Below are 15,735 nucleotides of genomic sequence, written 5' to 3'. Positions count from 1 at the left end.
CGAATTCTACCTTCATAGTTCTTTTTTGTGGTTATATAATAATGTGGCAACTATTATATATTCACACTTTTTTTATCTGATATAAACCTGGAACTCGACGGTTGTAGCGCTAGTCCAATGCAAATGAGCTATATACCTGAAATATCACCTGAAAACGGCGTTGGACTGATCATAATGTATGACCCGTTAGTCCACTTTAACTCGTGGCTTCATTCAGTGAGTAAGAAGCGGACCTCCGATTTGGAACTGCTGAATGTGGTTTGAAAGGACCTGGGATGCAGTCTTGCAGTGCACATTTTACTGCATGTTTGCCCCTGAAGTGATCAGTCTGCACTAACCTGTATATAACAAGCCCGTCAGAGGTCCGTGAACTCTGCTGCACAATAAACATTGACGCGCAAGACTGAAAAAAGAATGTTACCGCAGTGTAGTCATGAAGGCACCGCTGAAACGTGCAGAGAAAAACAGCGAGTTAAGTAGCAAACAGTGAGCCAACCTCTACAATACCGGCGTGGTCTGTGTCTCGCGCCCAGTGGTGGCGCCACGCCCTCACTCACAAAAGTGAAAGCATGGGGAAGCGTGAGAAGAGACTCGCTCGTTCACAACCCATGTCTCCAAAAGCGCGCGGTCACAGCCATTGTCTCCAATGTGTTTAGAAGCTTGTGCACCTCTTCTGTGCCGCTTTGCTAAGCTACCCGGCAACAATTAGTCTCGCTTACACGACAGCTCATAGTGCTGCATCTCTAGGCGAGACCTAAAAATGGACAGAGTGGGCGGAGCTTCAAGTCTCTACCTGAATATGCAACACAAAAAGATGATGGACGGAATGTTGAACATTCTCAAACATTCACCCCCAGTCACAGACCTGGATTTAATCCATCATTATTTTGCTCACCACGCCACCCCAGTTCAGATATCGCCATATGCAAATCAGTCTTGACCCTGTGCCTCATGGGAACAGTCCAGACCGAACCGCCAGGCCATGTCTTCCCTGGACAGGAATCAAGCATCCTTGGACCGCTTTCGGGCTATCAGCCCTCATCAGCCAGTCTAGCTTGACTCCAGTGGCGTAGTGAGCACGGGACCCAAGCCTGGGCATACCCTGTCAACTTAGGGTGAAAATGCAACACAAAAAGATGGACGGCATGTTGAATATTGTAAAACTTTCACCCCAGTCACAGATCTGGGTTTAATCCAGCTATCCTGGCTGATGAGGGCTGAAAGCCCGAAACCGGTCCTAGGATGCTTGTTTCCAGCCCAGGGAGGACCTGGCTTGGCAGTTCGGGCTGGTCTGTTCCCATGGGGCACAGGGTCAAGACTGATTTGCATACGGCTGGGTTCAAACTGGAATGGCATGGTGAGCAAAAAAACGATGGATTTAGGCCCAGATCTCTGTACTGGGGTGAATGTATGACCTTGTTCTGCATTCTGTCCATCAATTGTTGTTTTTGCATTTGTCACCCCGAGTGGGACGGGTATCCTCAGACGTGAGTCCCGTGCTCTCCATGCCACTGGAATCAAGCTATCCTGGCTGATTAGGTCTGAAAGCCTGAAACCGGTCCTAGGATGCTTGTTTTCAGTCCAGGGAGGACCTGGCTTGGCAGTTCGGGCTGGACTGTTCCCATGGGGCACAGGGTCAAGACTGATTTGCATACGGCTGGGTTCAAACTGGAAATGATATGGTGAGCAAAAAAACTATGGATTTAGGCCCAGATCTCTGTACTGGGTTGAATGTATGACATTGTTCTACATTCTGTCCATCACTGTTGTTTTTGTATCTACCTAAATACAGCATTCCTTGCAGAGCAGCTCATGTGCTGCCCAGCCTCGACCTAAAAAGGGCTATTACACAGCCAGTGCTGGCCATGTGCAAGTGCTCTTTTTATTTTTTGTTTTTGCATTTTATTTTTTCATTTCAGATATGCTGCACAGCAGCCATACTGCTGTACATCATGGCTAAAAGCATTGACAAAAGCTAATAGATTTCTTGTATGTGAGACCTATTTGCTTTGCCAGTGCTTGTTTGATCTAATATTGTCATCCATGTTTCTGTGGCTTGACTGCATGTTGTCTTAGATCGTCAGTCTGTTGGCATAAAGTAACTTAGTGGCATAGTCTTTGTAGAATAGCACTTTGTCAACAGTGATACAAAAGGCTTTCAATGGTAGGAAGGCAGCCTTCTTTACAGTGTGTTGTTGTTGCAGAAGAGTACTGCCACTTCCTATCCAATTCCATCACTCTAGCTCGCCTTCAGCGTGTTCAAAATGCGGCGGCCAGGATGCTGGTCGGCCTTCCGAAGTTCGTCTCTGTTCGCCAGACTATTCAAGATCTTCACTGGCTACCTGTGGGGCAAAGAATTAAGTTTAAAGCTCTCTGCTTAACTTTTAAAATTCTTAAATCAGCCTCTCCCCCTATCCTTTCGCAGAAAATCCTTCACTATGCCCCCTCCAGAGCTCTTCGATCCTCAGGGATAAATCTAGCCATTGTTCCACGTTTTAAAAAAGCTAGAATGGGTGGACGTTCTTTCTCAGTGTTGGCGGCAGCTCTCTGGAATTCTCTGCCTGCCCCTCTCCGCTCCATCCCTGACCTGCTCCCTTTTAGGAAGGCATTAAAAACCTTCCTATTTTCTACAGTTTAGTCCCATTCCTATCTGGTTACCTCTGCTGTGTTGTGTTTTATCATCTCCTAAAGCGCCGGGACGCCTCTTGGCTGCGGCATCTGCGCGCTATACAAAATAAAATAACATAACATAACATAACCCTCTCCCGATGCACCAAGAATAGATTGTTGCTGACATTTTAGAACAAAAAAAAAACATTTTAAGGCAGGGTCGGGGAACATTACACTCGCAGCTTCAACTGGAGTGCTACCTTTTTATATATATCTTTTTTTAATTTTGAATGCTGTGAACCAGTGTAAACTAGTGGAATTTTGACTCATTATAGTCCTGAAAAGTTATCAGATTTAGCCGCACCCGTAGAACAGCCAAGAATAGCATTTATTACGATGTTGGGTGGGCCGTCTCGGATACGGGTGCGCCTGACCTCTTGTCAGTAGTCCTGACTGCTGAATTATGATGCAACCGCACATGGTGTGGTCGCAAGCTCCCTTTTCTGTATGGGAGCTAGTGCTGCGGTCAAAAAACGGCGGCAGTACAAGCTCCCATACAGAAAAGGGAGTTTATGTCCATTCTTGCACCGTGTGGCAGACTCTTCAAGGTGCCTGCCACAAGGTGCAGGGATCAACAGGGGGCATCATAGGTGGCCCCTAACCAGAGGCTACAGGAAGAAAGGGGCCCTGCCAGGAGCCTCTAAACTCTTTCCGACAGGCTTTTCCTGTCTGAAAGCCTGGCATGGCAAGGCTGCCGGAAACCTAGCATCGTAATCCAGACGGCGTAAAACGACTTCTTTAGAGATTACGTGCCGTTTCCAAATGGCAGACGGGCTCCTTGAGCCTGTCTGAAGCCAGCCACAATGTCCGGCGGGTTTTGAAACAGACGGCCTCCGTTGTATTGGCCCTCAAGTGTCTGAGACTATAAACCCGAAGCCCTTGAACTCATCAGACTACAACGAATAGGTCTGACCTGGTTTTACAGTGAGTTAGACCTCTCTGGAAGGAGAAAGGGCTTCTTCTGGCCCATATCGAGGATCCAGACTTTTGACTTGCTCTGCAAAACAACAAACTATATTAACTGAGAGTACCTACTGGAACAGCAGAGCTGTCGGTACCTGAAAGCTGTCTAGCACAGAGAGGAGGGGATGCCTTCATCAGCCGTTTGTGGAAATGGGGGAAGAACTGGATGCGGCACTCTTCAAATGAGTATTTTTGCCTGACCGGGATAATCTTGCTTTGATAGCAACCAATTCCGGCACTATGTAGTTCCCTTTAAGTTTCTCAGATTGAAGCCAGCTAAGTGTGGCATGCAGACCCAGTCTCTCAGTCAAGTGGCAGATGGGACCCCTGATAGCGCACTATTGAAGGATTTCTAGAAGAAACCTACTAAAGGAGGAGAGTTGTAGTGTTAAACATTGACCTATACGCGGTGCTTAATTTGTAAAAACAAATAAGCGTCGGGCCCTCGTCAGGTGGTCACACCAGCTTGCACCATCCATTGCCCACGTCAGCACTGCCAATGATAGTACCAACGCAACTACTGCACATCGCTCTCTAACAAGTGTGATAATTCATACTATTCCAGGCCCCCAAAGATATAATGGCTTGGGTGGCAGGTATTAGTCATTGTTAATGTCTATTCATTTATCAAACCACTGTTCTGCTCATATCTAAATTAGACAGACAGTGCCACTATGTGGCAGACAGTCATTTGTACCAGTGCTGACAATTAAGTGCCGGTGCCGAGCACCGTAAACCACAGGCTCAAATTAAGCCCTGCCTATACAGCTTCTTATATGCACTCTCTCCTCACCTGCCTGACACAAACAATCAGAAGTAAAACACCTTGTTCATATCTGTCGGGAAGTTTAGTTTCAAGGCCTCATGACTCCAGACTTTTTCTCACCACAATAGGCACCTTGTGGCACTGGTTGCTCATAATGGTGAGAAGAGAGCAACAGGTGACTGGCCTTGTCTGGATAGCTACCAAGATTCTGCATGATGGGTATCTTTGCTGAATTAACAAAATTATTTGGTCCCCCGGCGCTTCACTCCCTTCATTTTCCACCACTGCCTTGGGGAGTGATGTCTGATCATGAGCACACCGGTTCTGCTTATGTGCTTATAGGCTTCTATAGAAAGACTTCCAAAATCAGTGTGCCCATTGGGAGTTGTCTATCCCCATTGCTAATGCTAATACATTTGTAGCTTTTTCTTTAACTTGTCTCTTTGATTTATCGATGACTCATGTATATGTGTGTCTTGTCCCTCCCCCCAGCCCTTAGCAAGAAGCTGCCAGGTTTCCCGGGCTGTGGGCTCCCGTGGCCAGCACAATGCAGCAGCCAGCCAGTGGCTAGGGCAGGAGAGTCTGGCCGAGGATGACCCTGAAGTGTGGGACCTTGTAAAGCGAGAAAAGGACAGACAGTGCCGTGGGCTGGAGCTTATTGCCTCTGAGGTGAGTTTGCTACATATAGTACTTATGAGGTTGGGTGGTTTGCGAATGAAGCGGCATTCTGTGAGTTACTGCTGGTGAGACATCTATATTGCATAGGCAATGTTTGTAGATCTTCTACAGACCATTCACTGGAAACAGCAGAGAGACAGAGTAATCTTAGAAGGTAGGGGCTTGCCAGTCCAGCAATGAAGGGGTGCGGTGCAAGTCAGAGGGGATATTAAGTGAGAAAGGGCTAGAGTGTAAAGGATAACTTGGAGTTTGGGTGCAGAGAAGAGCCTGAGTGAGGGGCCTGGATTAGACAGAAGGTACTGTGAAAAAGAGGGAAGAGTGAAGGAGCAGGAGCATGAACAGTGTGAGGAACGAAAACGGCAAAAGGTAAGTCAAGTAGGAGCCAAAGTGAAGATGCAGAGTTGGTCGGAAGACAGAGACTGCGGTAAGGGAACATGAGGAAGCTCAAATTGAGTGAGTGAAGAGAAGGGGCAGAAGAGCAGAGAAGCAGTCCAAGGAATACGTGCAAAAAGTTATTTTTGTTGATTACACTGAAGCTGTTTCCTCCCTTTTATTGCCGCTGGGCCTGTGGCTAGGCCATCTTCATTCCATAACTTGGTTGTAAAATGTGGCTTTTATCTTGTACATAGAATTTCTGCAGCAGAGCTGCTCTGGAGGCCTTGGGATCGTGTCTCAATAACAAGTACTCCGAAGGATACCCTGGCAAGAGGTAATGAAATGTCGGTCTGTGCCTGTGCCTGTGTAAAACAGCACTTGCTGTCGATGCAGTGTTGTAAATACTGATTGTACCCTGTGCCCTTGTGTCCCAGTTTGAGTTACTGTCACGTGTGTGTGTGTGTGTATGTATATGTATATATGTATATGTATATATATATATATATATATATATATATATATATGTATATATATTTATATGTATATATTTATATGTGTATATATATATATATATATGTATATATTTTTTTTTACTCTGGGTAGTTATAGTCTGGTCTTCTTTTCAATAGATGGAGCTCATTTTGGTTTACTAATAACTTTGGCACCGTCTTCATGAAACTTTCCAAAAAAAGTTCATCCACCTCAGCTCTTTTCTGGAAAGTTTTGGGCTAATTGGTCAGGTGAGGCCCAAGGAAAAAAAGGTGCCCCCCCCCCCCAAAAGCACAAAATCCCCATTAATTTTCCATAGACATTTTTTAGACGATGCTACTGCAAAAAACGCAGAACAGAATTATACCAAATTTGGCAGGAAGTTCGATCTGGAGCCATAAAGCAAGCTGTTTGTGATTTGGTGCAAAACTGTTCTATAGTTTTTGAAAAATTCAGTTTTAAAATATTTGTATATCTGGACAGTTGGATTCGAAGGAGTCTCGCTAAAGTCCCTCAAACCCATCGGTAAAAAATAAAGCCTTCTGATTGGCCACAGAGATCTTTTTTCAGTTGGTCCAATTCGCTCCTGTGAGAGGCTGAATCCCGCGGGAGGGAGATCTGTAATTGGGTGCCAGCAACATGACAAAATGTTGCTGGCAGCCATTAAAGGATTTGGGGGTTTAGTCCCCTGAAATATAAAAAGTGTATGCCCTATCTTGAATGCAGATTTACTTCACAATGGCTCATAGTGAAAAAAAACCTGTTTTCTTTGGTAGAGCCTCAGCCACTCTAGTTGTGCCATTCTTAATCATCAGGTTACCATCCTGGTTCCTAAAAACCACGGTGTGCTCGACCATTTTTCAGGGAGCACTCTGAATATTTTTCCAAGCCGTGGTACCTGAAAAGATAAAAATCCCTTAAGCCAACCTTGGTGTCCCTTTTATTAGTTGTTGTTTGGGTATGGTTAAAAATAACTTCCAAAAAGGGGTAAGGGTGTTATGGTCCTATTATTCTTAACCACTAGTCGACATATTTCAACCCTTTATCTATGGCCCTGGGTTTTCATCAGGACAAAATAAACACACTGCTCCAGTTCAAAACATGCACTACCCTCATGAATACAAGGCGAGACCTTACTTGCCTCAAAATGGGAACCCAGGGGCCAATTTTTTTTCTAAAGCAAATAAATGGTGTGATCGCGCCGTTTTTTCAGAAACATTTGGGGAGGAGGGCTTGACTAGAGACCACATCCCCCTGGGGCTGGATGACTTAAATAAGAGTAAGGGGTGCGCAGTCCCTCTCCCCAAGCTGACTGCATCCTCGAGGTCCCCATGCCCAACAGGCCGAATTCTTAAAAAATACGGTGGGGTGGGGAGGCAGGGGGGGAGGGGGCGGTAACACATGACCCACTCCCAAGCCTCAAAGGGCAACAGGTACCAATCCGTCAGGACTGAAACCCTTTGTACACCCCTGGGACCTTAACCCTCAGGACCTAAATGAACTTAAAGGAGGACCCTCGTTGAGCCTATTGAGGTCCCAGGGACCCCATCTCCGGAGACTGCTCAATTACCCTATCCCAGGAAGCTCACCCCTAGGACAGAGTAGTTCCCCTCCATTAGCGCGGGCAGAGAATCATGTATTTGCTGCCTCCAGGCAGGAGCAGTTTTAAATCTCTTACCAGGCAGGAGCAAGCATGCCTTCCCTGTCTGCAGCACCGCATACAGGGATTTCATATCTGCTCGCACTTGGCTGAAGATTTAATCATGCTTCTGCCTGGTGGGAGCAGACTTCTGTTTCCCTGTCTGCAATTCAGCGGGCCGAGAAGCAGATATTATTCCCACCTGGAGGGAGCAAGCATAAATAGCTGTTCACTCCGGGCAGGAGCAATGCTGACTCCCGCACCATGCATGGAGCAAACTGGGGCTGTGTGGGCCCTGGGGTTCCCCTGCGACCTCCAATGTGCTGATTGGTGTGTGCCCTGGGCGGACACCGGGGCACCCACCTCTGGCCCTGGGGATGGGGTCTCTGGGTCAAGGAATGCTCTGGGGGGGGGGGGGGGGTCACATGCCCTCTCTAATAATGAAATCCGGCCATGGGGGATGTGGTCTCCAGGGACTATTGAGGCTAGGTAGGGGTGGGCCACCCTCCCCTTAATGATGGTAATTTGCCTTGGGGATGGCGTTCCTGGGGCCATTTAAGGCTAGTAGAGGGAGATCACTCACAGCCTCCCCATTAAACAATGGCACATAGGGATGGGATCCTCAGGCCTGCTTGTGGGAGGGGGCCACTTACTCTCCTCTCCAAATAGTAAGAATTCGGCCCCAGGTGATGAAGGTCTCCGGGGCCTCTTAAGGCTTTGGGCCATATGCCCCCCACCCCCATATTTATTCATTAAAAAAACGCAACTGTGAATGCACAGACGCTACTGCAAACACAATACAATACAATACAGTGTGGCTCACTGGTTAGAGAAGGCATACCCTGAAGCAGAGGTCAGACCCGGGACCAGGGTTCAATTCCCGACGCGGCAGGGTCTTGAGCCCAATTGTCCACGGACTCGATAGTTCTCGCTTTGGTGCCCACTCTAAGCACGGGTTCACACTATGCAGCTCTGGGCATTAAGCTTGCTTAATCTCCACAACGGCCCCCCGCGGCGGGATGCCTGGCTTTCACCTTGGGGATGCCCAGTACGGATTATCTCACTGGGAAAAGCCAGGACTGGTTCCCAATGCAAGCGCCGAGATGCCCTAGGGTAAGTCGAGCGCTATATTAGAACACACATACATACATATATACATACATACCTTAGAAATGATTAGACAAGCCATGTAAGAACATAAAATATTATATAGAAAATCGCCCACTCAACCCCCGTCAAATTACTCTTTAGGTAAAAATGATATCATAAATAATTTTAAATTAAATCTAGTTCCTCTGCTGACAATATAAAGAGATTAAAAATGCGCCCATCTAAAAATGACCTAGGGAAACCCAACAACACTATTTCTAAAGAGTGCTATGTGTTTTCTTAAAACAGTATTCAATTAGTCAATTAAACCTACTTAGAATTTTAAAAATTACATAAAAAAGCTTTTTAGACAATAACAAATATTTACAGAGCGTGGGTTCAACATCAAGAATAACCCCTCTTGTCGCACAGGAGAATTGTTTCCATGTTGAGACCAAATATTTGGATCTCAAGATTTCCAGACCTAGACTAAAGAACAAACCACATGAACTAAATCTTGTATCATGGCATTACAAATTTGACAACTGTGCAGCCCCAGGACTACTCTAACTTTAGCGTACCAGCTTTCGCTTAACAAGAGCAAACCTATGATCAAACGCAAACGTTATGCTAATAGACCTCACCTGAGGTACTAAATTTGCACTTAAATACAATTGCATTGCACCATGAGTAACAAGGGAACAGTTCAATTGTAATCTGCTTACAGTGTGCTAAATCACATTGATAGTTTTGAATATTGTCCACAAATGCTCCCTAAACGAGCTTTTTAAATCACAACAGATTAAAATGCCTATGTACATAGTGAAGAATTAGATTGAAAGCCCTGTAGTTAACACTGGTTAATGTCCGCTCTAAGCAAACCATTTCTATTGTAGATGACTGCCCCAGACCCAAATGTTTCAAAAATGTATACTATATGCTAGCACTATTGAATGAACTTCTGGTGCATATAATACCACTGGCAGAGTTTTTTAGACCCATACTTTTAATAGTGATGAAATGTCTCCAACCCTAACGAATTACATAAAAAAAATTAACCAACTCAATTGCAGTCTTTATAAAGTTGCCCCATGCCATGGTTAGACCATGAAAGATTATTCAAATAAGTGTCCCGCGATAGTCCCTGTAAGGAGGCATTTGTTGAAAACGTTATGTATTCCATCCAAAAGTGCAATCGGTCTAGAAGTCTTAGGATCACTCCCTTCACCCTTTTTGCATAGAGGAATGATGATGCTTCTATCCCAAGCCGAAGGGATAGATCCAAAATCTAAGCAGTGATCAAAGAGTTGTTTCAAGTAAATTGCCCAAGAACTGGGGCAAGATTTTAATATGCCGGCAATGAGTATCCGATCCAGCTGCCGAGAACTCTTTAAAACTCTTTGCTTATGTTGATAATTTCCCCTCCATAATTAAAATATGGCACGGGGGGGGGGTGAGGTCAAATGTACATTAATATAAACAATGCTTACAAGTCTTAACTTCTTAAACGCAGACTTATGCGCACAGGATGACGTTTATTTCACATTTTAAGAACTGCTAATAAATCTGCGTTTAAGAATGTAAGACTTGTAAACATTGTTCATGTTGGTGTACATTTGGCTTGCGTAATTGTGTTAAATATGGTATATCGTTTTTAATCCCAACCTATACATTTTTGGGTTTATGCACGGAGGGTGGGTGCCTAATGAAGGGTATGCAGTGGTTTGTGGGATTTGTATTTTTCCTAAATTTGGGGCTTGAATAGGTCATTAAAGGCATGTGATAGGTGGGGATGCAAACGGGGCATCTAAGAGGAGAACAATATTGAGTTGATTAATTGGTATCACGAGTATAGCTGCTTGCTTTTCGTGAACTCGCACGGTGGTGCGGCGAGCAGATGTGCCGCTTTAATTGCTGTGAACAGCGTTTAGCATTTGCAGGCACAGCTCATTATCACTGTGCTTGAGAAGTCATCACGCTATTGGGGTTGAGTCTGGTATACACTGGGTGGCATTAGGTGTGATAAGAGGAGTATTTGGTTAAAGTGGTTAGTTTAGTTTCACATTTGAGATAACGGTTGGGCCTTCACAAAGCTCGGAGGTTCATGTATTATTTTTTCACCTCAAATACACATGGCTTATACTTGGTATAATGTGTCAAGATATTCTTGCTTATGCTTCATGTCTTAATGTTTCAAAACATTGATAGCGTTTTTAATTTGGATTTCTAACTACCCCCGACTAAGCCCGAAATGCATTGGGTCAAAGTGAGGACAGCTGTCCGGATGAATAATGTTCACCCAGTAAAAGGCCCGGATAGGCATATCTATAGCATTGGAAATTTTTTGGTAAACCTGCAGCCTTTGATATGAATTTAGAAAGTAATGAGAAATTCGTTAAATAAAACATGGTTCAAAACGTATTCAAATGAAAACATGGTTCAAAACTTATTCACATGGATCAATTAATTACCTTATGATGGAGTCTATTGAATATTGTCTGAGTCAACTGTGCGACTGGTGGTTGGAGCGTAATGTTGCGCCACATGTTATGAAGTTACACTGGGATGTGTGCCAAGTTCACTTTTGTCTGCACCAGGACACGCAGCCGGCAGTGGCAGTCTGTATGGGTTTGATGAGGGGTCCTTTGTGGTGGTACAATTTGTGCTGCTGCCCTTAAGATCCCTCTTTAGCCTCCTTGCCCTAGGTACCAGGGACACCACTTACTAGGGACTTACATGGTGTGCTAAAGGTATTGCAAATCAGGGTACAGTTCCACAGTTTTTGGGAAAGAGATCTGGCACCGAGGACCCGTTTAGCAGGACCCCAGTGCACTCCAGTCAAATCCCATAAAATACCGGGCAAAAAGTGTGGGTCACCATGTCGGAAAGGGCACTTTCTACACTAGTTCTCTACCTAATTTTGTACAGCCTCTTTGATGCTAATGGTTGTAAGTATTATAAAAATGTTGATGCTTCTAATGGGTCATAGGTGTGTAGAGGAATGGAGCAAGTCATGAACATTTGGGTACAGGACTAACATTATGTGCAGGTGACAGTTGATGACTTGCATACAAGTTTTTGGTTTTCATAAAACGTTTGTAACAGTACAGTTATTGTATGTAGTAAATGCGAAGTACTTTGAGTATTTTAAGGGATTCGTCTATATATGTCAAAGAACTGTGTGTGCCAGATACTTAACCGTATACATGTGCTCGATAAGCCACCGAAGTTGATTTATCTGTAATGTTTTCAGCTGAGAATAAAGGGTGTGGGTAGTATGACCTTTAGCACCTTCAGGCCTTTGGTGTTTACAATGAATATTCTCTCTTTGGAGTGATTTTACATAGATTGAACACTGTTCTTAGTAAATGCTGTTTAGAAATCTATGGCATATTCCTTATGAGTTTGGCTGTCTACAAACAGTGTGGCACAAGCTAAACACTCTGCAGAGTGTACATACTGTTTACAGTACCCACTTTTCCAATCCTGTCCGCTTCATTTCTCACTAGAGGACCGCTAGCTGTGAAGGGCTTGGTACAGGTTAAAGGCTGTTCCATAGTGGGGCATTACGTATGCAACAAGGCTTGGGTGTCTGGGGGAAGCTGGTTTTCTTTGAATAGCTGTATACAGATTGAACACCATGTTCAGTAGGGGCTTTCCTTCTATGTGTCGTTGATTGTCAACACAAGCTGAGTTACCCATTTTTTTTGTTTTAAATATATTTTTATTGCAGGAATTGGTAAATCGTTACATAGTCGACCAGCATTATCGATCAAACAAAATCAGTGAAATACAACCCTCCTTCCCTCATCAGTATGTACCCTTACACAGCCATTCAGCCCACAACCCTATGGTTGGGCGGCGAAATCCAATGGGGGCTCAGCAGGAAGGCGAAGCTGGTCCGGATGATCCACTGTCCGTCATCTGCTTTTCTAAACAAGCCTACAAAACCCAAAAGAAAACCCCTCCCTCAAAACACAATGAACCAAATTAATCCCTTCCCAACCCCGCCATCAGTGCACGGCAACAACCGCATTAGGATCTGTGAGAGGACCCATGAGGAAAGTAACAGAGCTGTAAACAAGCTGAGTTACCCATGCCCATGAAGTGTATGGTATAGGCTCAATGTTGCCCATAACAGAACCCTGCTTCACCTAAAGGGGGTTGTATGACATTGATGATGCTTTATATTATTCTGCGCCATTTCAAACCTCTAATGCCATACTTCTTTTTAAAAAGTATTGTGTACAAAAATAAATCTAATAATGCCTCTCATTGATGTCTTTAATGATGTCATTTGAGATGTCATGAGTGATGTTATAGAATATGCCATGACTTATGTAACATGAGGTCATAAGCAGTGAATAGCGTGGGCACAAGTTATAATTAGCTCCGCTAACTGTAAGTGGTGAATTTCTGTGATTCTAGGAGTTCAAAATGTTACGTTGGCCTGACATATTCATCTAACTACAGGGCCACTGGAAGTATGTGATTGTGCGCTGATTTTCGCATGATTATAGATTTGCTGCATTTGCCACATAATCCATCATCTGCTGCACAATCTGTAGATTTTAACATAATAAAGTTGTTTCTAGCTCAAACGGTTCCAAAGTTACTAAAAATGCAGCACCATGTGTTGCAGCACAGTGGAAGGCCCTTTGCAAAGCTGGACTGGTTATCTCTGTTGCTTATTGCTATATTTGGGTATTAAATTGGTACTAATGAGGTGCAACCAATGCCCATTCAGTGTTACCAAGTGTAAAAATCATGAAATAATGAAGTAATACTATTATAAAATGTGCTGCATTACGCTGCATAATTTGCCTTTTCTTGCTGCATACTTTGATCAACCCTGCCGCATAATTTGACCCTCTCCTGCCGCATAATTCCAGTGGCTTTGCCTAACTAGAATATCACTTTAGCTTTTAGTTATTTCAGTAAAAATAAATATATACTTTTCCCCAAATTTCTTCATTAGGATTTTGTGATAAGCAAAGCCCACAACACAAAAATCACTTGGCCGAAACTCATATCAGTAAAGCAAAACAGATTTGTAGCATAGGGACTTCCCAACTGCAGATGGTCCCAAAAAAGAAACCATCAGTGTATGCCATCGTGGTCTGGTGCAGGGAGGGGGGTGGGGGGGCAGATGTGCATATGTGATAAGTGAAGTCTTAAGTTATTTAACAATTTGTTGGGGGAAAGGACAGGGGAGGGAGCCGCCAGACATCAAACATTTGTTCTCTTAGCCATACCATCCTCCCTCCCAGTCAATAATCTCCAGCAGTGCCTATTTGGTGGGGGGTGGGAGGGTGGGGGCACACAACCATGTTAGGGCACCTCCGGGCGAAAATACATCTATTTTTCTGTATATTTAAAGGGGCATCATAGTTGGGTGAAAGTGTCAGTTAAAAACTTTTGAATTTCACCAGTATTAGTTATCTCAAGTAACTATAACTCGTGCCCTCATTAGACCGTCCTAGGATATTAGTGTGACATTGATTTGAAAATTTGGCACCATTAAAAAGTCATTTTGTGGCACACAGCTGCATTTATCGCTGCAAATTTAATGAAGAAAATGAATCTGTTTTTCTCTTAAATCATTAAAGTGTGTTATCCTGTGTGCCTATTGTTTCATAACACACATAGAGTCCGACTACACGCGGCCTGTTAGTGCAGGGATTGCTGTCACAACTGGTTTGATATGTAGAGCAACTGATAATGAAGAGGTGTGGTAAAAATTGTATCCTTTGTTACATTTTGGCTGTGCAAACCTACTCGAATTTAACTAGGAGAAAAAGCACAATATTTACTGGAACATACTGAGTTTGAAGAAGTAGCACTAAAATCAACTTGTTACTCCCTAAAAAGTCAGTGTGGCGATAATTATTACATTAGATAACTTCTGAATACCTCTGGGTTGGGTTTTATCGGATATGATTATTATCGTATCTGACCCAACACCGGCCACTTCTTTTTAAAAATTTTTTTTTTATTAACAAAAGTAATCAACAATACAACACACAAACAATGACCAGGGTGTATCGGGTGACCACTGTTACATATTTATGGATGCTACTCCCAAGAATGACAGCGTGAGATTAAGAAGAAGGAAATGGGCCTAGGAGTCCTCCCTGTCCATGTCTGTAGGTTGCAGGTCCGGCGGCTCACAGATATCACCACGATAGGCATTCCAGGTTCCCCAGATCTTGACCCATTTGCGGGGTCGCCCCCTGGATAGATACACTGACTTCTCACGAAACATACACCAGTCAAGATCTTCCATCCATTTCCTTACCCGAGGTGCCCGAGAGGCACCCCAGAGCTGCGCAATATTTCGTTTAGCAATTACACACGTGAGAGCCACCCAGACCTTACCATGGCTCGGCAGGTCCGTAGGCTCCCACACATTCAACAAGCATCTCCTGGCCTCCAGCTCGACCCTCACTCCCCATACTTCATTCATTTTTGAATGTATCTTGGTCCAGAAGTCACAAACACACTCACACTCCCACAGTATGTGCAGGAACGTTCCAGGCAGCCCACACCCTCTTCGGCAGTCAGCAGACCCAGCCAGGCCCATCCTCTGCAATCCCGGGCCCGTGACATAGGAGCGATGCAAAATCCTAAGTTGAACCAAACGGAGCCTCATAGGGACCGCTACTTCCTTGGGAGATGCCACCGCCTCCCTCCAATCCTCGTCATCAAGAACAAAGCCATCAGCGACCCACTGTCTACGCAACAACACCAAGGGGTCCTCGGTAGGGTTAATCAACTTGCTATATGTTAAGGAGATAGCCCTAGTGGGTACTAGACCATTGAGCAAACGATCCTCCAGTGGGGAGGCCACTGGGGGCGTCTCACCTCTGGGGACAACGGCGCCCAAAGCATGCCTGATCTGAAGGTACCTAAACCGTTCTGTCTCATTCAGCTGATACTTAGCCTGCAATTTCTCAAATGTCAGCACCCTATCCTTACCCCAAATATCGCGAACCTGCGTTACACCAATCAAGTCCTGACGATCAAACCCCTTGGTTTTCCAGAGCATCCCCAACATCTCGGAACT

At 44.6% G+C, this 15,735-nt stretch overlaps 1 protein-coding gene across 2 annotated transcripts in view; it reads left to right on the top strand.

The window, feature by feature from the left end:
* Positions 1-15,735, top strand: part of SHMT2 (serine hydroxymethyltransferase 2) — a 207,725-nt gene that overhangs the window by 42,079 nt on the left and 149,911 nt on the right. For both annotated transcript variants that reach the window (XM_086966700.1, XM_086966695.1), the window contains exons 2-3: positions 4,892-5,068; positions 5,707-5,786. In XM_086966700.1, coding sequence (XP_086822826.1) covers positions 4,892-5,068; positions 5,707-5,786 — 257 coding nt within the window. The remainder of the gene's footprint in view (positions 1-4,891; positions 5,069-5,706; positions 5,787-15,735) is intronic.

Source organism: Lissotriton vulgaris, chromosome 1_1 (assembly GCF_964263255.1).
Source record: "Lissotriton vulgaris chromosome 1_1, aLisVul1.2, whole genome shotgun sequence".
NCBI classification, from domain to species: Eukaryota; Metazoa; Chordata; class Amphibia; order Caudata; family Salamandridae; genus Lissotriton; species Lissotriton vulgaris.
Note: the sequence above shows the minus strand (reverse complement) of the source record. Positions and strands in the feature narration are given on the sequence as shown.